Here is a 25,644-nt window from a genome sequence, read left to right as displayed (position 1 = left end):
GGCGGCTACCCGAGCTCAGATCGGATCTTAGTCTACCACTAGGACAGGCTAGAACACTGATGGAAAATACCCAAACAGCTTCTCCCACCCTTGCACTTCCAAAAATAACAAAGATGGCCGAGTTAGATCGGGTCCCTCCTTCCACCACAGCATACGTGATAGCTACAGCTATTCTCGCTGGCATCACTGGTTACTTCATTGGACAGGGAGCCTCATTGGGACTATTTTCCTGGGCCAAAGAGAAGGAAGGCTGGCCCAACAGCTACAATGTGAAGATCCCTCAGCATTCCTCCGACGAAGAGGGCGAAAACTACGAAGATGATAGCGAGGAGGAAGGCGATGGTGGCGAGCTAGCCAATTTTGACGCCAGCAACGAGGAAGTGAAGCTTGTGCTGGTTGTGAGGACGGATCTGGGCATGACCAAGGGTAAAATGATTCCCTTGTGCTTCCCCGCCTAAGCTTGGTTTTTCGAAATGCAGCCCATGCGTTGTGAAATGGATACAGCTAACACGATACGCTTAACATAGGCAAAATCGCCGCCCAGTGCTCGCATGCAACGCTCGCCTGCTACAAGTACCTCATTGCGCATAACCCGCAGTCACCTATCCTGCGGAGGTGGGAACAACAGGGGCAAGCAAAGATCGCCTTGCAGACAAAGTCGGAGGAGGAATTACAGTTGCTGCATGCACAGGCGATGAGCCTGGGTCTCTGCGCTCGAGTGATCCAGGATGCTGGACGGACACAGATCGCTAGCGGAAGCAGGACGGTGCTTGGAGTTTTGGGGCCAAAGAGTGTGGTGGATCAAGTGACAGGGCATCTGAAGCTATTGTAAATGCAGGTGGTGATGATAGGACGATGTACGTATGTAAATGTTGAATTCGCGAATGCGTCAACCAGCAAGGTTTTGGAATTACCAAGTACGTCGCGGTATACGATCCAGGAGAAGCCAGGTTCGTGGATATCTACGCGGCCATCGATTGTAGTTCATTCAATCGACACAAATCCTACAGAATAATATTGCGCAGTAATGTAGCAAAAGATATGTTGGCTAGTCATGGTTTTTCCCTAACCTCACAAGCCGACGGCCAAATCGGTAAAGGGATCAGGAATATGACGCCGCTGGCTACTAGGCCCTCAAGCCGAGCTCACCTATCGGGAGCTCAAGACCAAGTAATCCTAATGCCAGCATTCGATCTGAGATCTGTCGACCGGAAATAAAAACCATCCACAAGGGAATGGCTCCTTAAGTCGTCGAACTGTCCAGCAATCAACCGAGACACAGAAGCAGCCCCTCCGTGAAGAGAAACAGTTCCATGCTCAGGATCGCTGGACACAGATCCGTGTTTGTTCAATTGGTGAGGAAAAAGAGAAAAAGAGGAGGTCTTGAGAAAATCCTGGCTTTTTATGTTGGCGCCAAGTGCGCGCTAAGCCTTACCGAGACCGAATGTGATTATGTAATAGCAATGGAACTGACGGCCTGTGGTTGAAGGTCAGAGGCAATCTATCAGCAGTCAAGCCGACTATCGATGCCAGTCTACGAGACCTGATATCGTCAACACACTTCCTGGCTGACTCTTGATACAGGTTGATTTGTAATTCGCCCAACATGGCGGACGCTCTCTCTATTGAGCAGAATAACAAAATACGAGTCGCCCTTGGGCTCAAACCCCTGCCCGTCCCTGGTGCTGACGCCACCTCCGGTCCGGTGTTTAAAGAAACAAGAGAGGGCTCTGCGTCCGAAGAAGACGCAGGAAGCACCCTCGAGTCGCGGCAAGCGCTTGCCTCGGAGAATTGGAAGAAACTTCAAGAGGAGGCCGAAGCGAAGCGGAGACGAGAGGCTAAAAATGCCGCGATCAAGAAGGCCCGTGATGCTGCTCAGCGCGCTCGGATTCTAGAAGGCCCTACGCTAGGAGAATCTGGTGATGCGGATATGGACACGAAGACCTGGTTGCTGCAGGCGAAGAAGCGACAGAAGAAGATCGAAAAGGAACGTGCCCTCAAACTCGCCCAAGAACTAGAGGAACGTGAACGTGCTGCGGAATACTCCACAGCGGATCTGGCTGGGCTAAAAGTTGGGCATGAAATTGGCGAATTCGAAGCAGGAGAAGAACACGTTCTTACACTCAAAGATACGACTATAGATGAGAACGAGGAGGAGGGTGATGAGCTGGAGGACGTCAATCTGAGGGAAAAGGAGAAGGTGGCGGAAAGGCTGGAGTTGAAAAAGCGGAAGCCTGTCTACGATCCCACCGAAGAAAATACCGGCATACTCGCGCAATATGACGAAGAGATTGAAGGCAAGAAGCGGAAACGCTTCACGCTTGATGCTCAAGGGTCTACAGTCGAAGAACGAGAGGCTAAGCGACAAGAGGTATCGGACAGACTCAAGCAGAATCTTGTCAGCCTCGACCTTGGCGCAATTGAGACAACCCCAGTTTCTGATTACATGGATGTGAGCGAGATCAAAATCAAAAAGCCGAAGAAAAAGAAGGTCAAGGCAACCAGACAGAGACCGGTTGACGAAGATGATATATTTTCTACAACTGAGTCGGCGCAGAATGGGGCTATGGAAGTCGATGCCAGCAACGGCGTGCCCGCGTCAGCTCCTCGAAAATGGGAGAGCAGTGAGAACGTATCCTTTGTCGATGATGACGATCTACAAGCCTCTCTTACACGCCAGAGAAGAGCCGCTTTCAAAAAGCGGCAGAAAGTGCGACCCGAGGATATCGCACGACAACTCAGAGAGGAATCGCAGACGCCAATGGACGCAGAGAATGAAGAGGCTGAAGAGCCTGGCTTGGTCATAGATGAAACATCAGAATTTGTTTCCAACCTGCAGAAGCCGATCCTTTCAGAGCGCCGCGAGAGACGGCGAACAACGACACCTGCCGAGAGTGGCAAGGAAGAATCAGTCGAGAGGATCAAGGAAGAACCGGCCGACGATGACGCTGACGTGGATATGGAGCGATCGTACAATGATATTGAAGACGAAGAAGACCTCAAGGAGCGCATCAAAAGGGAAGATTCTCAGCTCCAGCAAATCTCCGGAACCGGACTGGAGGAAGAAACTACATTGGATCAAGGGCTTGGTGCCACGTTGAATATGCTCAAGCAACGCGGCCTGGTCAAGCCATCCGATGCTGTTGAGCACAACGCACTCCTGCGGGCTCGTCAGCGTTTCCTGCACGAGAAGATTCACCTTGAAACGGAGGCCGAGAAACGCGCTCGGCAACAGCGTGAACGCGACCGAGCCTCTGGTAAACTTGATCGGATGTCGGCCCGTGAGCGTGAAGAATACGCACGGTGGGAGAACAAGCAACGTGACCAACAAGATGCACGACACATGGCGGAAGTCTTCAACAAGGAATACAAGCCCGATGTACAACTCAAGTACGTTGACGAATTTGGTCGTTTGATGAACCAAAAGGAAGCTTTCAAGCATCTTAGTCACCAGTTCCACGGCAAGGGTAGCGGCAAGATGAAGACTGAGAAACGGTTGAAGAAGATTGAAGAGGAGAAGAAACGCGAAGCCATGAGCGCTTTGGACAGCAGTCAACACACTGGCATGAACAATGCTATGGGGGCCACGGCTCGGAAAAACCGTCAAGCTGGTGTGAGATTGGGATGAGTTTTCGGATACTCATCTGCGATCTAGTATCATATGCAAATCTAAATGATGATGTCTGGGTCTAGCATTGATAGGCTCCCTGAATATACCATAAGTTAGTAAGACCAAACGATACCTTGTGAGCCACAATTTGCTCGTTCTGAACCTACAGTTTATTGATTCAATATATTTAACATCTTTAACCAAGCTGGTGTACCGCATTTGCCATGGGAAGACAATCCTGATTGCAACAGGCTTGCAATATCGAATAGCTCAACTCACAGATGGCAACCCTATCTGGATAGATCTGGATCTCCTCGGGGGTATTGCAACATCCCGAGTGACAGTCTGGCGTTTGGCGGCGGAAATTAACCGACCATCAACGGCAGCCCGGCGGTCCTCAGCTCTTCTAGCTATTGACTGGGTCGACCTGCGCACGCTGTAGAAGAGCAATATGAAGTGTGCTCCAAAAAAGGAAATAATTCCACCCGCCGCGGAGCATTTCGCAAAACCAAGTATCAGTAGACACCAGTAGTAACTTGTAACTTGCAGCTGCTCTAAGGTCTAGACAACTGGTGAGGAAAACTACATCTACCCCAATTTTCGTGAGGGGAAACATAGGCACATCTAGCCAGTCAAGCAGTGCCTTAAGCTCCAGCGAGTGGGCCAACATGCTCAATCAGTTCACCGGAGGGCGGCCACCGGGAAGAGAGGTGAGCAGATGGCACGATGATTGATGAATACCACCATTATTATATGCCCTTCGATATCAAAATTGCAACTTTGATGGTGTCATCAAGTCTCATTTTCGTTTATGATCTCACGTAAGAGGGGTTTACGAAGTCTCCCGCTGATCAGCGAGAATCCACAAGTCTGGTTTTTTTGGATATATCTAACGGAGCATTCGGTCCCAGTGTCCAGAAACAAAGGATATCAACAAGATCACGTGACTCGTTCATGCTCTGTTCTAGTAATAGATCAAACAACAAAATAACACTTCAGGATCAGACACTCTCATGAAAATTAGTGAGACTGCCGTGTTTATACCTCATTGTAGTCATCTTTAGGACTCTCAATGCAGGACGTCCCAGTACTGGAGGGCCTACCTAGGTAACAAAGTAAGGTGCCTTCAACAAGACCCAATTTAACCGCGATGCGGAGAAAGCGACCAATCCGAATCAGTCGCTTTTCTCCCCGGAATTTCCCTATGGTTATTCACATGAGTCAAAAAAATACACAACTCACCCGCTGCATCTCCGACTCGGATCTGCTACTTCTCGACTCTTATTAGGATTGATCTCCAATCGGTGTCCTTTTCGACTTTTTTTTTCTTCTTCTTCTTTCCTACTTTTCTCCTTGATTTCTTCCACTACTTCCCCCTCGAGGTCCTCTTGAGCTTCTAGTTCTCCATCTTCGATCTTTGGATTAGCGCCCTTGACACCGCAATGTTGTCCACTCTCAGAGTCGCCAGCCGCCAAGCTGCTTCGCGTGAGGCGAGCATGCGCACCGTGGTCATCGGTGCTAGACATGCCTCTGCCTGGTCCAATGTCCCTCAGGGTCCTCCGGTAATACAATTTATTGTCCGGAAAGTCGCTCTGTGGGCCATTGTTAACGTGATGGCATGATTCCAGGACGCGATCCTTGGTATCACCGAGGCATTCAAGGCCGATACCTTCAAGGAGAAGATCAACCTTGGTGTTGGTGCCTACCGTACGTACTATTCTTGACTAAATCGCTTAAGCGTTTAAGAAATGGCTAATTGATACCCATTGTTCTGTGCAACGGCTGATTTTCTGTAATCGGAACGAGTAGGTGATGACAAGGGCAAGCCATATGTTCTGCCCTCGGTTCGTGCTGCCGAAGACAAGGTCGTTGCGTCGCGTCTCGACAAAGAATACGCTGGTATCACTGGTATTCCTTCCTTCACCAAGGCTGCTGCGGAATTGGCCTATGGCAGCGACTCCGCCGTCATCAAGGAGGACCGTCTTGTCATCACTCAGACCATTTCCGGTACCGGTGCCCTGAGAATCGGAGGTGCTTTCCTGCAGCGCTTCTACCCTCACGCTAAGAAGATCTACCTTCCCACTCCCAGCTGGGCCAACCATGCCGCCGTTTTCAAGGACTCCGGATTGGACGTCGCGTCCTACCGTTACTACAACAAGGACACTATTGGCCTTGACTTCGAGGGCCTCATCGCTGACATCAAGGCCGCTCCCAACAACAGCATCATCCTATTGCACGCCTGTGCTCACAACCCCACCGGTGTTGATCCCACCCAGGATCAGTGGCGCCAGATTAGCGATGTCATGAAGGAGAAGGGCCACTTCGCTTTCTTCGATATGGCCTACCAGGGCTTTGCCAGTGGTAACGCGGACCGTGATGCTTTTGCCCCTAGACACTTCGTCAAGGAGGGTCACAACATTGCCCTGTGCCAGAGTTTCGCCAAGAACATGGTAAGCTCGGGCTGCTCAACCTCATGGAAACATTTCAGGGACTGACCATGCTGAACCACCAGGGTCTCTACGGCGAACGTGTTGGTGCTTTCTCTCTCGTCTGCGAATCCGCTGAGGAGAAGAAGCGAGTCGATTCGCAGATCAAGATCCTCATCCGTCCCTTCTACTCCAACCCTCCCGTTCACGGTGCTCGCATCGCCTCTACCATCATGAATGACCCTGAGCTCAACCAGCAGTGGCTGGGCGAGGTCAAGGGCATGGCCGACCGTATCATTGAGATGCGTGCTCTCCTCAAGAAGAACCTTGAGGACCTTGGCAGCAAGCACGACTGGTCGCACATCACCAGCCAGGTGAGAAAGCTGTTTTTTCATGTTTGCAAGAATGAATCAATGCTTATTTATGATAGATTGGCATGTTTGCCTACACTGGCCTGAAGCCCGAGCAGATGGAAGTTCTGGCCAAGGAGGTAAGCACCCATGGGATTGCTAAACTGACCCAACTCATTGACATGACTATAGCACTCTGTTTATGCAACCAAGGACGGTCGTATCTCGGTCGCCGGCATCACCTCGGGCAACGTCAAGAGACTGGCTGAGGCCATCTACAAGGTCACCGGTTAACGGTTGAGCTAGGTGCCCCGAGTATGTGAAAATGATATACAAAACCCTACAGGGCCCAGCCCTATTGTACTGATATCCATGTTTGTTATATTAGCATATTGCTGAGCATGATTCGTCTTAAAGGTCTAAATTGGATGGGTTGCTTTCAGTTCAGGTCCCGGCGTATTTTAGCCTAAGCTAGTGCTATCTATGTGCAACAGAGTACCTAGGTCGCACAAGCATGCTTCTGACCTTCTGAAGCTACCTAGGTAGCGTAGAGTATTTGAAAAATCGCCGTGAGAACTTTGTTGCGATTGGCTCCGTCCTTTATCCCCAATTTTTGACCTGTGCCACCAAACATTCTTACAGAGCTCCAGGCGTTAGGCGTACCCCGTACCTACCTCCATGTATGACAGGCAGAGTCCGAAGACCAACGCGATTGCTACCCAGGTGGTGATAATGCACGCAGTGCTTGTAGTACCCTGTACACCATGACCATACCTGCTGCATGCACTGACTTGCCTGTGCGACCAACTTGCACAGATCAAAGCCATTTTCCAGTGATGGGCCAGAGCCGTTTAAATATGATTCGCTCGAACGATTCGCTTTGGGGTGAACATGCCAAACTGGGTGCTCTGGACAATGACCCTGCGGCTTGTTACCTGGGCGATACTCTCTAGTAATACTTATAGCCCAGCCCCGAAGGAGCACCTTGCCTGCCTACCTACCTACCTGGACCGGTAAAGGAATTTTTTCCGTGGGATGGAAGGTGTGTATCAACTAGCCCTTGTATGTATTGGTGTTCCAGATCAAGTAAATTACCCAAGTCTACAAGAGCTAAGGTAACAAAGGTAGGTACCTTATCTTAGGTCGGCATGACATCCTACCCGTCCACTATAACAGGGATTAAATAGCAGCAGTGCCATTTTAGAATCCAGACTGAGATCGTGATGGTTGTTCTGTTCAGTAGAGGTCGAGATTTCGAAAAAGCACTATGTTTCTAGATGAGCACTTGGAGCGTAGCGCGGCTGCGCCATTCCCAGTTGCCCGATATCCACCAGTACCTACCTAGGTAGGCACCCATGTGTCTAGCTGTACGGAGTAATGGCTTATATTTCGTGTTTCTTACAGTTCTTACTTGGTGTAATTGTTTGATACGCTACTAGGGCAGTACAGTATCTAGGTATTCCCAAGAGAGGATAAAATACTGAGGCGCATTCAGCACTGAGGCTTGGGTGTCTTGAAATTCTGCAGATCAAGCGCGGCTATGGTTTAGAAAGTACGGCAAAGTAGTGGTTAATTTTAGAAGTAAATTGAATTGTCGAGCTTCCCAACTAGCAGAGAATCCTTCAATTTGTTAATTATTAGATGGCACATTAGAATTGAATTCAGTTGAAACAGGGGTAAAGGGGCAACTAAATAATTCATTCATGGGAGGAGATGGAATACACAGATATGGAGACGTCAGGGCCACTTGCGTCTCAGAAACCCTTTGAATAAGGAATTTCCTGAATCAGGAGTGAGTACAAATGTGGACCTACCTCCATGCATAAGGGGTTCCTACTCCTGGTAGTTCTCTATCAACCATAAGAGGTAGAATAGCGTGCCGGGAAAAAAAAATTATCTCACTATATATATTAGCTCTCCCTTTATAGACATCGAAAGTCATGGCTCTAGGTGATATGAGATTCAACATTTTATGATAGAACTCTATTGTCCACACTAGGAGATCCAAGAGGTAGACTAGAGAGGTACTTTTACTGGAATAATCTTGATGTGTCAACTTTTGCTCAGAGTGCCTGATTCTCATGGGACCCACCAATGATCAACCATCCAGCCAGCCATTAGTTCTGGAAGAGAGAGATAACCTCAACTTATCGAGGGTGTAGACCACAGAGTACCTAGATCAGATGACCAAACCAACCAATCAGTCACGATATATAGTACAAACTACCTTAAGCATTGAAAACAGATGTTTCTCCGGCGCTTTTAGCGATAGAATCTGGCTGGGGCCTGCCTTTACCAGTTCGTGGTCGGTACATACCATGTTCATGATTGCACTACAGAGTAAGTGCTCTAAATTTTTCATGGACTGCAGTAGATTTCCCTGTGATTTTCTATGTGAATTACATAGCTTACCCCTCCATCTACGAGGAGATTATGTCTAACTGTAAAATTCAGTATACGTAGTGGTAAAAATCAGCTGAGCTGTCTGTCCAGGGCCTTGTCCATTCCTGAGTCATTTTCCTTTCTTTCCCTTGCACTGTTTTCCTGCTAGCCGACTTAGCATTTGCGGAAATTGAGGCCCAGAAACACGTGGACGACTGTCGTGCAAACAAATAAAATGAAAAGCAATGCTGTTTGTTATGCTACATAGGATAAGGCACGTTGGGGAAAGCATGCCAAAGATGTATCTAGTTCTGGCTGTATCTAGGGCCGAAGTTCCTCGTTGTAAGGCGATTGCTAAGACTGTCATGGAGAAACCTGATTTGGGGCCCTAGCTCATTCCCTGCCGATAGATCCTGAGATAGTCTAGTCGGTATGACAAATTTGCAACCTCCTTGACTGGTGCGAATATAAGTTCTGCTACTATATGACCACCATCTGTGAGCTTACATGGTAAGTAGGTTAGTTACTACTTACTGCTTATTAAGCCCTACTTCCAACTTCCACTTCTTTTTTCCCCTTCTGGTGTCCGATTCGCTGTCCCAAGTCATTGCAACACCTATGATGAACCTAGGTGCATTGGAAAATGCCTGAGGAAATTGGGTTACCAGTGTCAAGCAAGAAACCCAAGCACTTCATTGTACGGATGGTAGATACACCCACCCTTTCATGGAAATAACGAGGCGGTCCCGTACAACGATTGTGGATTGTTTGAAACTACCATAAGTACCTTCTTCGTACGGTAGATTATATTATCTATCAGTACACAATGTCTGCAACATCAAAAGCTTTTCTCTCTACTATGAGACTGTGACAGTAGTGATCACAAGCGGGACGACTAGGAAGTCAAGGAACACCTCCCAACGAATGGAGTTGCTAGTACAGAGCGACGTTCAGGTTGGTCTGTTTCGGTTAGATCCCGGCCGGCTACTGGGGATCGGATCATTGCACATCATCATTATTTTCAATCTGGTTGATACGCGCTACCTTGCCTTATGTATGTGCACTTTCGTTATGGTCCAATTGCGTATATTCTGTTGGCAGTCATGGGATTGTGAGTAACCAAAAGTACATTTTTGCGACTGTCAAAGCACACTCACTAAAGTACATACTCGGGGCTGCCTTGCATTCCATTACCTTATCCTGGACTTGTGGAGAAATGATGTTGCGCGGGTAGTAGTAATACTCTGTAGTATCAAGTAATACAGATGAGCGAAAGAGGAACAAGGAGAGATTGAGAGCAAAGATCGAGACTCGCCGTTGGCCTGGACGGGTGATCTACGGAGTACTCCGTACCATCAAGCTGAACCAGCCCTCCGACGCTGATCGCGCGGTACCCTTTGGTATTCACTAGGAAGAATTGGGAATCCCACGAAGATCAGGAGTTCACTGTCAGTAGCAAAAGTGATGTAACTGTTTGACTTTTCGATCTCCAAAATTAACTAAGGAAGAGGGGATTTCCTGATTCCTCGTAGTTGACCAGAGAGCCTGGAATGACTACTCCGTGGATACAATAATGATCTTTGTCTCAGATAGTACCACTAAGGTACACGCACAAAGGTAGAATCATGCAACAATTCTTCAGGTAATATTGCCTCATATAATAAACTTTCTCTGCTTCCCCCTCACTCTCGAACTTCATCTGTATTACTTTACCAAGAGTGATTGATGGAAGTCAAATTGGCACCGGTCCATGGCCACTCTGTACCTATTTATCCTATACTCCGCTTCGTATTTCTCTCCTCGGCATGTGGAAAACTGCCCTTTCCTGCGAGAGGACTGGAAGAACCTGAGTGAATAGCGTAGACTACCTTCTATACTGAATTAGTCATAACTAGATCCTTCGCAATTAATAACAATATGAATATATAAGATGACGAACAGAATGATCGATCAAGGATCGATGGATGCATAAATGATTGTTACTGGAGGACTTGGAGTAGATGGTGGATCCATTCTTGTCACCCAGTGGTCCCAGTGATCCTGATTGTGGTGGGGGCCGTAAGTGGGCATGGCCATGGCGTAAGATAGCGTCCGTAGTGTTGTCCAGACAAGCAGTTCCGTCATCCGTAAACATTCAGCCCAGCTTTACGCTGTTTGGAATGGTATTCCGTATCCATACTCGATACAAAGTAACCGTACCTTTCACTTTATAAGTATTGTTTCAAGGTGTCAAAGCCACTTTGACGCTGACAAAAGAAAATGGACCAAAATAGAAACATAAAGAATTAAGAGATGCAAGTCAATAGAATATAGATACTATGAAGACTTAAAAGGGACAACTATATACCATTAAATGAAAGCAAAAACTGTTCGACATATCATAATAATTAATATTTAGGTACCACTCAAGAGCAGCAGATAACAAGGTACTTTACCTTACCTAAGTTCAGCCAACGTAACATTACATACCGTGGCGTATGTACCTTACGCAGCCATCTAAATGGAAACCACCAGGCTGACCAACAATTCTACCTACCAAACTGCCCTACAGATACCATCCGTTTAACCCTCTCTGAAGGAGTCGTGTAGAGTACGCCAATCATGACTCGGCTACAATGCCCATTTTTCCCTTTTACTATCATCAGACCACGAGTACCTATTCCGCACTATCGGTTCCCATGCGTCGGCCTTTCTGGTTATCTTTCCAACAGGTTTTGTATGTGTTATGTACCTACCTCTTGCACCTGCTTCTGTACCTTGGGATCAATGCGGCCCAGGAAAATCTGAGTAACACAGGCATCCAATGGGAACCATTGTCTCTTAATGCTCGTGATGATGACTTTGTTGTCCGGTCCTGACTTGCCACACCTTTGTTTCCAAGCGATGTAAAGCCCATTGCTGTGGTGGCCAAAGAGAATAATGAACAGAAATACTTTCTCTGTGCTTAGCAGGAGAAAGAAACAGAAAAATACACTAGATATTAGGTAGAAGTCAGACTATTCTACTAATTAAAAATAATCGAGGTATCATGCTTATTAGGTATGATAATTACCTAGCTTTGTGGACTCCGTCCTCATTCATTATCCTATTCCTCTGAATGATTGATTGGGTTTAACAACCTTCGGCGGGCCTGACACTATTGTCCGGGCTCGAACTTGGCCCAGAAAGGGTACCCTGAGTGATACTACCGCTTGCTCTCCCCACTCGTTAACTGTGTTTCTCGGTCGTTTTCTGTTCGTCGCTTTTGTCCTCCGCTTCAAGTCCGCCTAATAATTAACTAAACACTCGTTGCTCAGCCTGGCTCATTTGGCATCGTCCCATCTCATCGGCGGGTCTCTCCTCCCTCCACTCTTTCTCTATTTGCCCTCCTCCCTCCGCTCCCTCCTCTACTACAACTTCACACTTCACCTCCAACCCTTCCCTCTGCCATGGGTTTCGGTGACTCTCGATTGCTCTTTGTTCTCTGACATGCAAATTCCCCTTTGTCTTCTCCATTATCAATCCTCGCTTTGATCTATGGCGTATCGTCCTACCTCATCCTTTGTTGCATTCGGCCGCTAACTTGCAGCTTCAACGCTGCCGTCCGCCTCTGTTCCGGATCTCGCAACCACTCACCCTACCAATCCCTCTCCTGCTTCCGACATCTGGACGTGTCGAACCTTCGTATATCAATTTGCTTTCTGACAATTCCTCATGTCTACTCTCGAGGTTCTCGAAACTGGGTTGTCTCTACGAAGAGACAACCTAGGAGACAACCCCACTGCCAAACCGCCTCAGATCATGCGACTGAATTTGGCTCAAAGTACTCTTGATGAACTCATACAGAGTTTAAGGAAAGAGCAAACAGCTCGAATTCGATTAGGCAAACACCCAACCCTGTACTACGGCTCCAAAACACAGCAATTTCACTCCGCACCCGAAATTCACCGATCCGAGGTCTACGCCGCTAGCTCCACCGACAAAGAGAACCTATACTTCGCAGGCATTCTGAGTCACAGATTAGAGGTTCAACGGGCCAAAGAGGCCACCGCGGCCACTGATCAGGCTTTGGCGAACCTTGAGCAGAGCCTGAATGCTTTCGAAAGGGGGAAGGAGTCAAAGAAAACACACATGATTACGAGCATTGATGAAGTCAAAGCTCTGCGAGCGGGTGATCTCAGGTCCAGCACCGGTAGAGAGGCTGCCATCTTGGCTCGAAAGCCGACAACCAAAGTGGAAATAGAGAAAGAACGTCTCCTCAAGCATACCGCCAACCGTTCCTTATCCTCGAGCCCAGCCCTTGGCATGCCTCGCTCTCCAGCACCGATACCACCGCTCACCCCGACATCCGCACCCTCCTCCCAAAACAAGGACCGCATTCGCCTCGATGCCCTCAAAGTTCCTTTCATTCATCTTCTTGCCGTACGTGCTGTGTCTGCCAAATTTCTCGCACGCCAAACGCGATCGTCCCTTGAAGACTGCTCAGCTCTGGCTCAGAAGTATGGCGTTGAAAACCGGATTGACCCTGAAAAGTTCGATCTTAGGGACAAGACTTACAAAGAACTGGACGTATGGAATTTTCCATACCCTTCCCAGGAGGAGCGGCAAGAAGCTATCGAAAATGCCATATCGGCATTTGATCGGATGCGGATATCGCGCTCTGATAAACTCTGGCAAATGTTGCTTCCCAAAGAAGAACGCGGCAAGGGCAAGTGCTTGTCGCGATTGGACCTGCGGACGGGGCCCATCAAAAAGGCTCTTACTCCAAAACTTCAAGTGCATGCATCTGACGATAATGCAAAGGATGGTTATACAACCGGTCACGAGACTGATAGGATTAGTGCCAATGGCTCCACTTTAAAGCCAGCTCCTAAATCTGGCGCGCCAGCTCCGAAGAAACGGGCCAATGACAAAGATTCCACTACAAAACGAACAAATCCTACCAAGAGCAAGTCTTCCACTAATAGCACGCTGACGGGACGGGTCACCAAGAAGACAGAGAGGAAACCAGCATCGAAGACGGAGGGCAAATTCAAATCGGCAGAGTTTGTTCAGGAATCGGACGAAGATGACACAGACATGCCAGATGCACCAGTGCCCACGCCCGCACCAGCACCAGAGAAGGCGAAGCCAGAGCAATCAAAGGTCCAACCTAAAACCAAACAGACTGCGTCGAGCAATGTCGGAGATCTCTCCCACGCGTTGACGCCCAAGGCGAATCAGTTTGACGCCCCGCCTCCCCGTGCCGAATCAAGCTCTCAAAATGCCATTAGGCCTGTCGCTGCGAAGAGGCCGCCGTCCAACCGGGCACCGAACCAGAGATCACCTCAAAAACCGTCGCCTCTCGGATCCTCCCCCCCAGAAAATACATCGGACTCCCAAAGTCGCAGTCGTTCTTCGAGTCAAAACGACACTTCTAGCTCCTCGTCCTCCCCTCTCATCACGCAGTTAACTAAACCAAACAAGGTCACACCGTCGACTGGTGCGATCAAGACGAACGGAGTTACCAAGACAACAGAGTCTGTGAATCCTCTGAAGCGCAAGGCTGAGACAGACCGGCCATCTGCAAATCAGTCCAAGACAACAGGCCGCACAACCGGAAACCTAGAACACAAGCGGAGGCGGGCGGTCAGTACTTCTAGTGGCAGCACCGGGAGCGCCTCGCCGCCTCTCAGCCGTGAGATACTGCGCCAGCAATTACGCGAGAAGTCGCAGAAATTCAAGCAGTACTACGCCAAGTATCGTGCGCTACATGACTCCTTGGCTTCGCATCCAGACCCACCGCGGGGGGAGTTGGAGCGATTACAACGACAGCATATTCGTCTACAACGAATGAAGAAGGAAATCTGGGACGAGCACGGACGACTTCGGGATGGTCTATAAAGACCCGGAACCATTTGATGTCCTTTGCATATTGATTAAACATTGTTGCTCAAGTCGGATACAGGTGTCTGACACTTGAGATGCCCTTTTTTGCATGCGTATAATCTTCATACAGCTTATTGCATATGGAAGCATAGTGAAGCAAGCTTTTTTTGATCATGCTTCAAGGCGTTTGTGATAATTACTCCCCAGGCCTCTGCTTTTTATTTTCGTTCTTTTTTGTATATTTGCATCTCTGGGGCCTTCATATCGTGCTGCAAAAGCATATGCATGTAATTGAGATAAAAGAGGATTGTTGTCGCGCAAGGAGCATCTGCAAGGCGCGGGTCTTCAATACAATGACCATTATTAGAATCAAATAGAAGTATGAGGCTATTTCCAGATAAAAAGGTTCTCGGCCATTTTTATGATGCTATTCTCTTGGTGTTTCTTGTCCTCTTCTTTTGCTATTCTACTCAGCACCAGGTGCACTGAAGTAATTGGAGTTTTTGTGGCTTCGGACTACTGCATCTAATCCGTTTCGGTCCCAAATTCGGGGACTGCCAGTTGCGGGTTATTCAGGAATCCTTCCATTGTAACCCCTCCCTTTCGTCTTTCCATCATTGTGCATCAGATTCATTAGTTTTCTTTCACTATCAAATGAATACCCTCATCACCGTGTCTTTCAAAACTTTGTCAATTGAAAGATTGTCCCACGCTATCTTACTTCACATGACCTCTTTCACAGCCCTTTTGAGCCCAGCCCGGCCTCCAACTCCCGTTGCAATACGAGAAACGGAGAACTTACTATTACCCCAGATCAACCTAGAGCCAGTCCACTAAGCTGCACTGGGCCTAGCTCCACCGTAGCGCACGTGGCTGGCCGAAAGTCCGGGATAGGTACTTGGCTGTATTGCTATGTATTATTTACGGCGTTTTATTACAGCAATCCTGGTAAGGTACACCAAGATACGGACTGGACGACGTCATTCTTCGTTCAGGGCAGTCTGAAAGAGGCTTAGGTCGTTTCGGTTCAATAGGCGGTGAGCGAGGTTAAGAGAAGCTTTGGGGTTGGAGTTTGAGGATCAACTACATTGAGTGATTGTTTCGGTTCGTGCCTTTAATCTTGTCGCTATATGAGTGAAGAGTATGATCGGACATTGGTTGCCTGCTCTGAGATTGCCGAGATTGTGGATATGTTGATTTCAGATTACCTGACTTTCGATTAGTCTCAGAGAAGACTCGTTGCAATCGGCGACCAAAACCTGAGGCACTACCTGGACCTGCGAGTGCACTCTCATTTGGAGGAACACCCACGCACGATTGAGTGAGGCGTTTGGGCATTGTGGTTGATATCGCTACAGAACATTAGCGGCAAATTGCTTTGACCATGCCTCCTGCCCACGGACGAGTGCCGGGCCAAAGGAGCCCCCATGTGCTGGTGAGCTTTTCGTTTTATCGCATATTAGGTTCTTCCTGTCCTACGACATGCTAATTATGGGATTGCACGGAGTAATAGGTGACGGACTCGCGTGAGCAACAACCTCAACCTGTTCGTCGTGCCTCCGGTACACGCTTTATCACCGTCGATAATGTCCTTCAGTATGCTTCCGACGTTCCCTCCATGCAACAACGTGGTCCACCCTCGACTACGACACAACCACGGCCACGCTCTCGTCTAGCATCTGCAGCTGGTGGATTGATCGGTGCGGGAAGTAGTGCAGGTGGCTCTGGTCCGATTGGAAGCGGAAGTCGGCTGGCCAACACCGCAGCAACGATGGGACGACTTGCGGCGCAACCGCGTTTACCTCCACGCACGACAAAAGTCAGCGAGAAGCTCGTCCTTTTACCAGAAGCGGAGGGAGTGGAGGGGAATCTGAATGAGGAGGAGGAAGAAGACGAGGTGGACGAGGAGTTCGTGCAGAGGCTGGCTAAGGAGAGGAATCTGGATCCTGATTCTTTGCGACAGAGACTGTTGACACAAAAGAGGCTTGGGGGTGATTTTGGCGTCGACAATGACATTGCTCCTTTGCTGGCCGAAGAAGAGCTGCTGCGTCGACGCAAGGTCGCCCCGGAAAAGGCCAAAACCTACGCAGAGCGGCTACCCAAGGCCCGTCGTGCGGAAAAGTTGGCGCGTGTTACTGCTTATTGCACGGCGCAGGCTTACAAGATGAGTTCGTTGGCGGCATTTGTCAAGGACAAGCATGGCGGACGGACTAAGCTGTACGATGATTGTCTGTATACGGCGTACCATTTACCGCTGTTACCTGGTCTTGAGGGCTATCGAGTGCGAAGCAGTCCGATGGTGAAGAAACCCGGAGGCAAATCTCTTCTGGATGAGGAAATTGAGAGAAACGAGCTTCGCGACCATCATGATGATTATGTCATGGACGCAGAGGAGCATTCTGTCGGGGGTCACCATCAAAGACATAGTTCATTGCACGATGCTAGCGAATCATTGGTGCTGGATGGCACATTGATCAACAAGTTCGAGGAGGACTTACATCATTCCGAAAGCGATACCGTGAAGGAGGGCAGCAGAGTGTCAGTCCCTGGTCATCGGCCAGCCCAAGGGTCTCCTGCCTCAACGGAGCCCGCACGCCTACCGTACGATGTCGCAGAGATGTTTGTTTTCAGCTACGGCGTAGTGGTCTTCTGGAACCTGACAGAGAGACAAGAAAAGGATCTGCTAGCCGATCTGGCGTTTGCAAACTCCTCTACTACTGGATCCCGCATACCACTGGCAACCATGCCCTTGGACGAAGAGGACTTTGAAACAGAAGAATTTCACTTCGAATACTCGACCGAAATTTCACGGCCTCGGGTATTCAACGACATGATCACCTTGCGCAGCGGCGACCACATGATTAAACTAGCTATCAGCCACGGCATCGCGCAAAGCACCAAGCTCTGCTTTTTTGAAGAAGTCATGGCGCGCCAAATGGCCGAGGCGAAGGACGTCCCACGCAGACTCGCCATGACAGGCAAGCTGGGCATGAAGCGCGAAGAAGTCTTCCGTATCCTAGGCAAGCTTTTCAAAAGCCGCGTAGAAGTCAATCTCTGTAAGTCCATCCCAGCAGTGCCTCGGCTCCAGCTCCTTTCCCCAAGCTAACAAGCGGAATCCGCAAATAGCATCCAACATGCTCGACGTACCCAACTTCTTCTGGGAGAGCGAACCAACCCTCTACCCGCTCTACAACGCCGTCCGCGAATACCTCGAGATCAAGCCGCGGATCCAGGTCCTCAACGAACGATGTAGAGTATTCCTTGACCTCGCGGAGATCCTCTCCGACTCGATCGCCGATAACAGAACATCCCGTGTGTCCTTCCCACTGTTAACCCATCTGACTGACTTTCTCACTAACCGGCTGCACCAGATCAAACCTGGATCATTATCGTCCTCATCCTTATCTCCATCGTTGTTACAACCTCCGAGGTCTTCCTCCGCTTTGGTCTGCTCTCGGCTCGCGAAAAGAATCCCTCTTCGACTTCCTTTGGCGCCATGCTTTTCTCTCGCGCTTCAAATCCGGCTATCTGCTCGTGTCCTGCGCAGGGTGCGTTTGACATGAATGCAACTGGGCTTGGGTCGCATTATTCCTAGTCGTCTCGTTTCCAATTTACCCAAATCAGCATTATGGCAGGTTTTCCATGACGCCGTGGCCAACATCCATATATCCGATTTCTCCGCACTAATTGCTACGATTTATTTAAGGCGGCCCAGGATCAGTGCTATTATATCTCATTTCTCAAAAGCCATCCGGCTACCTTCGAATATTTAATTGGCCTCTATAATACATACATTGTGTAATTCTCATTTACAAGGTTCTTGCGTTGATTCTCTGACAAAGGAAAAGGTACAAAGGAAATTCGAGGGGTTAAATCGAGACAAGCGATAGGGGAAATAATGTATCAACAATGCAGACAATATTAGGTATAGGGGATGCAAGGGGATTGAAAGAACGCAAGATGATCATGATGTCGATGACAACACAGATAGAAAACAGATACCCAAATTTCCGAACCCCGTCCTACCTAGCCATGAGCCACCCAGCTCTCTATTGATGCTTCGTCCTGGTCGTGTCACACATTAAGCAGAAAGAAACGAATAGAGAACACAAATCAGAGCTAGTCCGGACTCCTCCCAGCGCGCTTATGCAAGGCCTTATCAATGCAAAGTGACCGTGAACAGAAAGGAAACATATCCGCAGGGGCAAAAGAGCATAATGATGATGATGATGATGATGATGAGGGATATGAGCAAAACCAAGATAAAAGGAGATGGGTAAAAAGATAATGCAGCGCCAATTGGCTTCTGCTAGGAAGACAAGGGGGACATTCCGGATGGGACAAGTGACAAAGGAAAAGCGAATATCCCGTGCGCAAGAGCCACTTCGTTGCGCAGCAAGGAATTGATTCAAGAAAATCGAACCAAATGGGGGTGGATGACTACTGTCAAATGTGGGGTTTCTCACATTACACGGGAGTGGACCACCCGTTGTCCCCCAGTCTCGGTTTGAGTTCGTAGTTCTCAGGCTCAGTGCTCGTTGGCCGCCTAATGGTCGAGTTGGGAAAGTACATGTGCGGCGGCATGGAGCTGGGATAAGCTGGACCACTTGGCTCAGGATAGTTGAAATCATTCACAGACCCCGGCGACGGAATGCTACCGTGAGACGGAGAGGCCCAGCCCAGACTCGTCATGTGCGGACTTCCGCTAACACTGTTGGGCCGGTGATCGCTATTAGCAGGCGGTTCAAGTGGCTGAGGGGGCGCGTAGCCAGAGGGGTGCGATGTCATAGATGGTCGTTGGTGCGGCGCACCGCTGAAGCTCGAGAGAGACGGCGATGTGGCTGTCGGCGAGGAGCGAGGACTGGCCTGCGAGAAATCACCCCGAACGTGAGGAGGAATAGATCCATTCCCCATGTAGTAGTCGCCAGCAGAACGAGGCATATTCAGAGGTGGTAGGTCACCGGGAGGCGGAATGGACACAGGATGGTGTGCAGGGGAAGGTGTCGAGTGAACAGAGGCGTGCTCGGAGAAACCCCCATCACCAGGTGCCCTTACCCTCTCTTTGTTCTGTCTCAGGTTGGCTTCTGTCTCTGCAGCAGCCTCCTCAATAGTTCCCGTGTGATGATTCTGATGACGGGTCAAGGTAGTACGACGAGTGAACGTCTTCTGACAGTTTGCATAAGGACACTTGTACGGCCGTTTCCCAGAATGGATTCTGCGGTGTCTGGCCAGTGAAGACGAATCGCTGAAAGGCTGTCGAGAATCCGAGTCAGCAAATGATTTTAGCTATAGAACACAGTATATCTGCATACCTTGCCGCATCTCTCGCACATATGGGGCTTCTCTCCAGTATGAACACGAGAGTGCACAGTCAAAGCCGAACGTTGAATAAATTGCTTCCCACAGCCGGGCCAATCGCAAGCGTGCGGCCTTATCCCCGTGTGGATTCGTTCTAGAATGTGGTCAGTGGCTTGATGTTTTACTTCTCGCATGTATTCCCATGGAAATCTTACCATGTCTAGCGAGGTCGCTACGCCGAGCGAACCCCTTGCCACAAGTCGAGCAGTGGAAGGTCTTCGGCGGAGGATCGGCCCGTTGGGGCGTCGCACCACCGGGAATTTGAGCACTGCCGGTATAAGCTCCAGGGACGTAAGGATTCTGCAGAATTCGCATTCCACTACTGGGTTGTCCATGAGGCGGATACCGCATGTCTTGGGTCATGTTGGGCATATGGTTCGGCGGAGCGTGCGAAGGATATGACAGGACTTGCTGATCGGAAGCTTCCGTCACTCCGGGCTCAGGCTTCATCTTGGGCGATGAGGAAGGATCCAGATTGTGATGCACAAACTGCTGTTGAAATTGAGCTTCTGCTGCGATAGCGGCAGTAGACCCTTTTCTGTTCAAAATAGTTGTGATGTCCATGACCCGACCCAGCTACGAGCTGAGAAACGGCGGTCAAGGACACTTGAGGATGTCCTGTTCTAAACTTTCCTGAAGAGCAGCCGCAGATTTGCCTCTACGGCTTTTGCTGACTCTGAAGAGACGCGGATATTGGTTGATCAGCTAGAGTGGACGTAGCGAGTGGCTTCCGTGCTGCCGTTATGTTGTGATTTAAAAATCGTTTCAAACTCGGTTTGCGCGCTAATTTATCAAGAGATCCGTCAGTAAAGTGAACGCAAAGAACCGGGAAAAGATTGCGTTGAATTCAGCTAGATGGAGAGCAAATAGCCGATGCATTTCGAACGTGGCAATTAAAAGGAGTTTCGAGGGCACTCACCGGTCCTCCTGAGCTGCCTGATATTCTCACGATGCTGAACGTTTTCGCAACTTGCGAGCCCTGACGGAATGGATCCAGGAAGACTGAGACACAGGTTCAAGCCCCCTCGGCGATCTGCAAATACAGGAAATCGCGAACGCCCCGCAGACCCAACAAACCAGGGGTTCCAAACTTTGTGAATTTGTATGAAACTTCAGAATGCTGCACGCCTCTCGCTGTGTCACCCGGCCTGCTCGGATCGGTATCGGTAGAGATTGAAAGGACGGAAGTGACTTTCTATCGACAGATTGGACTGGGTTTCGAGCGCGTCTCAAGTGAGGAGGGACTCGAGGTCCTGAATACCAGGTATGTTCGTACTGCGAGGCGGGAAGTCACTAATTTCTGAGTGTACTGTTAGCGAGTTGAACTTTCATGAGATCCATGGTGACTATTTGCACTCCTAGGACACCAGACAGCTGTGAAAAAGCGGTTGTAAAACACTGTTTGTTGAGCATTCCAAAGAACTGAGTTTCTGAAGCTACACAGAGTATAGACAGCAGAATCAATGTCCGCGGAATGTTCATAGCTTCCAACCGTTACATCCAAACTGAAGGGTTTCCTAGGTGTCAAGCGATCTCAAGCGCTCCAAAGGCGAGTCGAACAGCTGAGCAAAGAGTCTCATGTCACAGCGCGGCAGACGAAATAGCGGGGACCCTGTAGAGTCCCGGCGAAACAACGTAAGGGGAAAACGTACGGGATAAGCAGACTCCGCGAGTGCAAAAGCAAGGTCGAGCAACCAGCGACAAAGAACCCGTACCCAGTGAGAAGGAGAATGAAAGAGAAGATCCCGTGCTGAAGCTGACCGCAGATGGATAGGTTGCGAGCGGTGACTTGGATGGGAAGCTCGAGGCCGAGGGAGGGAAAAACAAGTGCGACCAGAAAAAGTTCGGCAGGTTCAAGATGATGTCGATGGGACGCTCGTCTTCCGCGTGGGAAACAGTCACCGTTGGTCCGGCGGGACAAAGGTGCGTTGACGCTTCGAGGTGGATGATGGACAGTGAAGAGAAGGAAATATGACAAAAAGATTTCGAGGGTGATGATGACAGTGGTACCAAGCACCAGCAATAATAAAGGGACGACTGCTGGAGATTGAGTACCTACTTAAGTTATGATGGAAGGCTTCCAGAAACACGTTCTTCCACCATACCACTACTGTATGGCCCATTTATTTTATTTTATTTTATTTTTCTTTTTTATTGTTATTTTTATTTTTTTTATTTAACAATTATCTAGTTAGTATGTGCGTTTTGATTGCGATGATTATTATTAATAGCAAGTATTCGGCGCGTTTTATTATTTCAATAATAAATCATTTATTTTCAAGGGTTAATATTATTTCATGAGTTTACCGACCTTCTACTATTTCAGGACTGAGCAGCCGAACTAGTCTACGGACACTACTACTGGTATCAGCACGTTTCCACTTGAAAGCGCCCCCCAAAAGAGGCCTGAGTGGCTCCCGTTGAACACTTGAACTGTTTGAACTTTGAGCAGGCTCCCCCAAAAAGAAGCTGGCGGCACCAGAAGGTCACCATCATTTTCCCTCGGCTCCACAACGTGGCCTTCCCCGTCCCCTTGGCCGTGCGAGATTCGGTTCTGCTGGTGGAGACCGTATTCAGACTGGTGCCGATCTGTACGACAAGTAAGGAATAATGAGCGATGTGTGAAGACTGAAGACGCTACGCACGATGACCCCTGGTGTCTGCTCTGACCCTCCTGTGGCGCCTCATGATTTCAATCTCGTGGCTCGTTGATTGCTCTGTGGATGTGTTCCTCCATCCCTCCTAGTTTATTAATTCTCCTATCTACCCCTCTACGCAGTAGACTCCTCAGAAGGTCAGGGATTGGGGTCCATGACGCAACAGGGTCGGCGCTTTCGCTTATGACTTCTGTTCCAATTCAGGAACCGGGATGAACCAGCGCATCGCCATGGCCCCCTGGGAAGCTTACTTTTCGCCTGGCTACCCCGGAATCTCCTAAGACACTCAATCATTCTGCAAGGCTGACCTGCAGAAAGGAAAAGGAGTAATCAACGGCAAGTGGATAATACGCCAAATACAATCACTATTTTGGGACTTACGACTTGCGACTTGCGAGGCACTTTCTGGCCCGCTTATCACTCCCCTACTGCAAGATTATTCGCCATTGTGCGACATATGGAACCTTACAAGTGCAGACGTACTATTTAGTTTACTCCGATTCCTATTGCCGGCAATGAGTGAGGATCACTTACACAAGGCTGAAGAAACGTTCTGATATTCAGGAGACTAGTAAAATAGGGACAATGCACATTTGTTAACAGAGTGGCCCTTGCTCAAAATTCAACGCGCGATGCCGCTGACCTCTGACTTGGCTAATGAGCGATCATCAACGAACATCGTCTTCATAGGACGGGCCTGACAGGAGTAACCCCAGTCGAAGCCTCTACGGGTCATTGTTTAAACCCTTCAGCCGAAATTATAATCGCGCATGGCGTCCGATTAGCGAACAGCAACGGTGGGAGAGTTAATTTCCTTCTAGAAAGCCTTGAATTGTGGGTGGCGGGCAACAGGGCACTAATTGGGTAACAATGCAACACTATGCCTCTTGGCCATGGACTGATTAGTGAGTACTCTGTAGTAGCTGTTTCCTCCATGACTGACAAGAGTTTGCTTTCCACATAACAACGGATTTACCGCCCCGGTCCGTTTACTGATTAATCTGCATGTCACGTCGGACTGCATGCTTACTGGGGCGTCACAGACTTCATCAACTTCAGCAGGAAGCTGGGGACTCCATCTACACAGTACTGTATCGATGACATGGAACGTGTGGCTCATATGAAGGGAGCAGTGGACTAGTTTCGCCTAGTTCTGTTACTAACTCACTACTTACTAGTCGGCTAGTGCTGGCGGGAAACACTAAACCGAGACTATGTGTCTTAGTGCATGGACATCTGTATCGACGGTACAATAATAGCTAATGCCAATGCCTTGGTCATTCTCCTCCAGGCAGGGCTGATGATTGGTGAAGTGTTCATATTGACTCTCCACTATCACATCAACTTCAGCCGTACTTTAGTACGGAGACTATGGAGATACTTTGACTTCATTGCTTCATAAGACTAAGGGGTCAGGAGTCAGACACACAGGGGCCGCGCGGGTAGGACGCCAAGATTAGTCCGGGCTTCCGAAATCCTTCTAGAAGGTATTTGGCACGATGATGGAAGCATTTGTTCTCTAACCCGTATCTTTCCCTGTTCTGGTTGCTCATTTCTGCATCCGAAGCAGCCCCCTGCAATCCTGCGAGTAAGGTTTGAGGAGGTCTGAACATCAATTCTCAAGCACTACAAACCTACAACTACTCTCTTTCGTATACTTCCCCTAGTTATCAAAGGGCCATTCAAGTGGTGCAGAAGTCTGTGGTGGTGATCTCTGTCAACATACCATCGGCCCCATGACGCGGATCGCTTTCCCCTTTCCTTGTACGTTTTGCCTTGTAGGGAATAGAACCATCTTTGACTCATCTGATCGTCAACAGCGATTCGGTTTATACTTTATACAGTACATGTTATTCGGGGCCGAGAGTGGCCGGGAAGTCTATTTCCCTTGATACCCCATGATTGTGATCCATCTATGACATTCAGGATTCTCCTATTGCCTGCGTCTCGGTGTCTAAACACCACCGACGGCAAGTGACTCCTAAGGTTCTCATTGGGCCAATTTTTTAGTCCATCAACGCCTCGATGTTTGAAATGGTTTCAGGTTACCCGACCTTCCAGCCGTGCCTCTCCGTAGGAATTCGTAGCTTACTGCCAGAACAAGGCTACCAGGAAAGGGGAGAGCCCACCCACTTGTGGTGGCTGATACATGCACTAAAATAATCAAAATGGGTCTGTGTGTTTCTATACACCAGTAATTCGTAAGAATCTCATAATCATATCGATCACCATAACATGAGACATGCTATCACACTAGGAATAAATTCTCCAGCGACTCCTGCACTAGTACTGGCTGCGTAATGTTCTAGAAAACTTCCATGGGTGGGATCATCTCCCCTTTCTGCTGGCTAGTGGTATTTCCTCGCATCCTCATCACTCTCTGTTCATTACAGAGTCATGAGCTGTTGTGCTACTTTGTACACCAATAGATTGATTGTCCTTGACCGTCATTGCAGGTCTACAAGTATATACGTGGTTCAAGCTCGTAGATGCGGTCTTCCATTGTAACACGACACAACACACAACATACAAGAACAAAGCGTGGCACAGCAGATGTAATCATGTAGCACTCCACCAGTCTGCACTGAACGCAATTGCGGCAAGCCACATGGGGTATCCTGTGATGCTCCCTCACCGTCCAACGGCAAAGATGCCAAATCGAGAGCACCCAATAGGACTAGAACCTCGCTCAGTAACTGGTAGTGCAGGGGGGAAGGAAAGTGACCGAGATCAGGTACCAGATGCTCCCTCGTCAGCAATCAGTGTTGCTGCAGATAGTTCGTTGAATAGGAGCACTAATATCCATAGTTCGTACTCCGTAAGTTACGGAGTACTCGTTAGTGATACCATCCCTAAATCAACAAATGAACCCACCCATCACCCATCTTAGTCGCACAGCCGGCTCTTCCTACGACAGACTTGGTTAGGGAGGTGGATATATGACGAGTCGTACCATCGCACCATAAAACCATGCTACTGAACCAAAAGGAGATTATTAAATCAGAAAAGGAAGA

At 48.9% G+C, this 25,644-nt stretch overlaps 6 protein-coding genes and 1 non-coding gene across 7 annotated transcripts; 5 read left to right on the top strand and 2 right to left on the bottom strand.

Annotated features, from left to right (window-relative positions):
• The first annotated feature begins 13 nt into the window (after positions 1 to 13).
• Positions 14 to 1,357, top strand: AFUA_4G10430 (aminoacyl-tRNA hydrolase PTH2). The gene is made up of 2 exons (XM_746690.2): positions 14 to 426; positions 528 to 1,357. The coding sequence occupies exons 1-2, from the start codon at positions 60 to 62 to the stop codon at positions 830 to 832; spliced, it is 672 nt and encodes a 223-aa protein (XP_751783.2). The 5' UTR covers positions 14 to 59; the 3' UTR covers positions 833 to 1,357.
• AFUA_4G10425 lies at positions 1,040 to 1,357 on the bottom strand. The gene has a single exon (XR_013344506.1). It is a non-coding gene; the product is annotated as an uncharacterized ncRNA (non-coding RNA).
• Positions 1,358 to 1,494: 137 nt separating this feature from the next.
• On the top strand, positions 1,495 to 3,791 carry AFUA_4G10420 (U4/U6-U5 snRNP complex subunit SNU66). The gene has a single exon (XM_746691.2). The coding sequence runs from the start codon at positions 1,607 to 1,609 to the stop codon at positions 3,626 to 3,628; it is 2,022 nt and encodes a 673-aa protein (XP_751784.1). The 5' UTR covers positions 1,495 to 1,606; the 3' UTR covers positions 3,629 to 3,791.
• A 623-nt stretch (positions 3,792 to 4,414) lies between these two features.
• On the top strand, positions 4,415 to 7,120 carry AFUA_4G10410 (aspartate aminotransferase). Its single transcript, XM_077804632.1, has 6 exons — positions 4,415 to 5,172; positions 5,239 to 5,317; positions 5,420 to 6,060; positions 6,123 to 6,410; positions 6,467 to 6,526; positions 6,579 to 7,120. The coding sequence occupies exons 1-6, from the start codon at positions 5,053 to 5,055 to the stop codon at positions 6,678 to 6,680; spliced, it is 1,290 nt and encodes a 429-aa protein (XP_077660775.1). The 5' UTR covers positions 4,415 to 5,052; the 3' UTR covers positions 6,681 to 7,120.
• Positions 7,121 to 9,003: 1,883 nt separating this feature from the next.
• Positions 9,004 to 15,067, top strand: AFUA_4G10400 (uncharacterized protein). The gene has a single exon (XM_746693.2). The coding sequence runs from the start codon at positions 12,462 to 12,464 to the stop codon at positions 14,628 to 14,630; it is 2,169 nt and encodes a 722-aa protein (XP_751786.1). The 5' UTR covers positions 9,004 to 12,461; the 3' UTR covers positions 14,631 to 15,067.
• A 573-nt stretch (positions 15,068 to 15,640) lies between these two features.
• Positions 15,641 to 18,210, top strand: AFUA_4G10390 (RMD1 family protein; the record flags this gene model as incomplete). Its single annotated transcript, XM_746694.2, has 4 exons — positions 15,641 to 16,050; positions 16,129 to 17,671; positions 17,742 to 17,927; positions 17,987 to 18,210. The coding sequence occupies exons 1-4, from the start codon at positions 16,000 to 16,002 to the stop codon at positions 18,208 to 18,210; spliced, it is 2,004 nt and encodes a 667-aa protein (XP_751787.1). The 5' UTR covers positions 15,641 to 15,999.
• Positions 18,211 to 19,082: 872 nt separating this feature from the next.
• AFUA_4G10380 (putative C2H2 finger domain protein) lies at positions 19,083 to 24,901 on the bottom strand (the record flags this gene model as incomplete). Its single annotated transcript, XM_746695.2, has 4 exons — positions 20,893 to 24,901; positions 20,129 to 20,756; positions 19,928 to 20,067; positions 19,083 to 19,868 (listed from the first exon to the last, which is right to left on the bottom strand). The coding sequence occupies exons 2-4, from the start codon at positions 20,535 to 20,537 to the stop codon at positions 19,083 to 19,085; spliced, it is 1,335 nt and encodes a 444-aa protein (XP_751788.2). The 5' UTR covers positions 20,538 to 20,756; positions 20,893 to 24,901.
• Between the last annotated feature and the right edge of the window lie 743 nt (positions 24,902 to 25,644).

This window comes from Aspergillus fumigatus, chromosome 4 (assembly GCF_000002655.1).
Source record: "Aspergillus fumigatus Af293 chromosome 4, whole genome shotgun sequence".
Classification (NCBI taxonomy): domain Eukaryota; kingdom Fungi; phylum Ascomycota; class Eurotiomycetes; order Eurotiales; family Aspergillaceae; genus Aspergillus; species Aspergillus fumigatus.
This window is presented reverse-complemented; position numbering and strand designations above follow the sequence as displayed.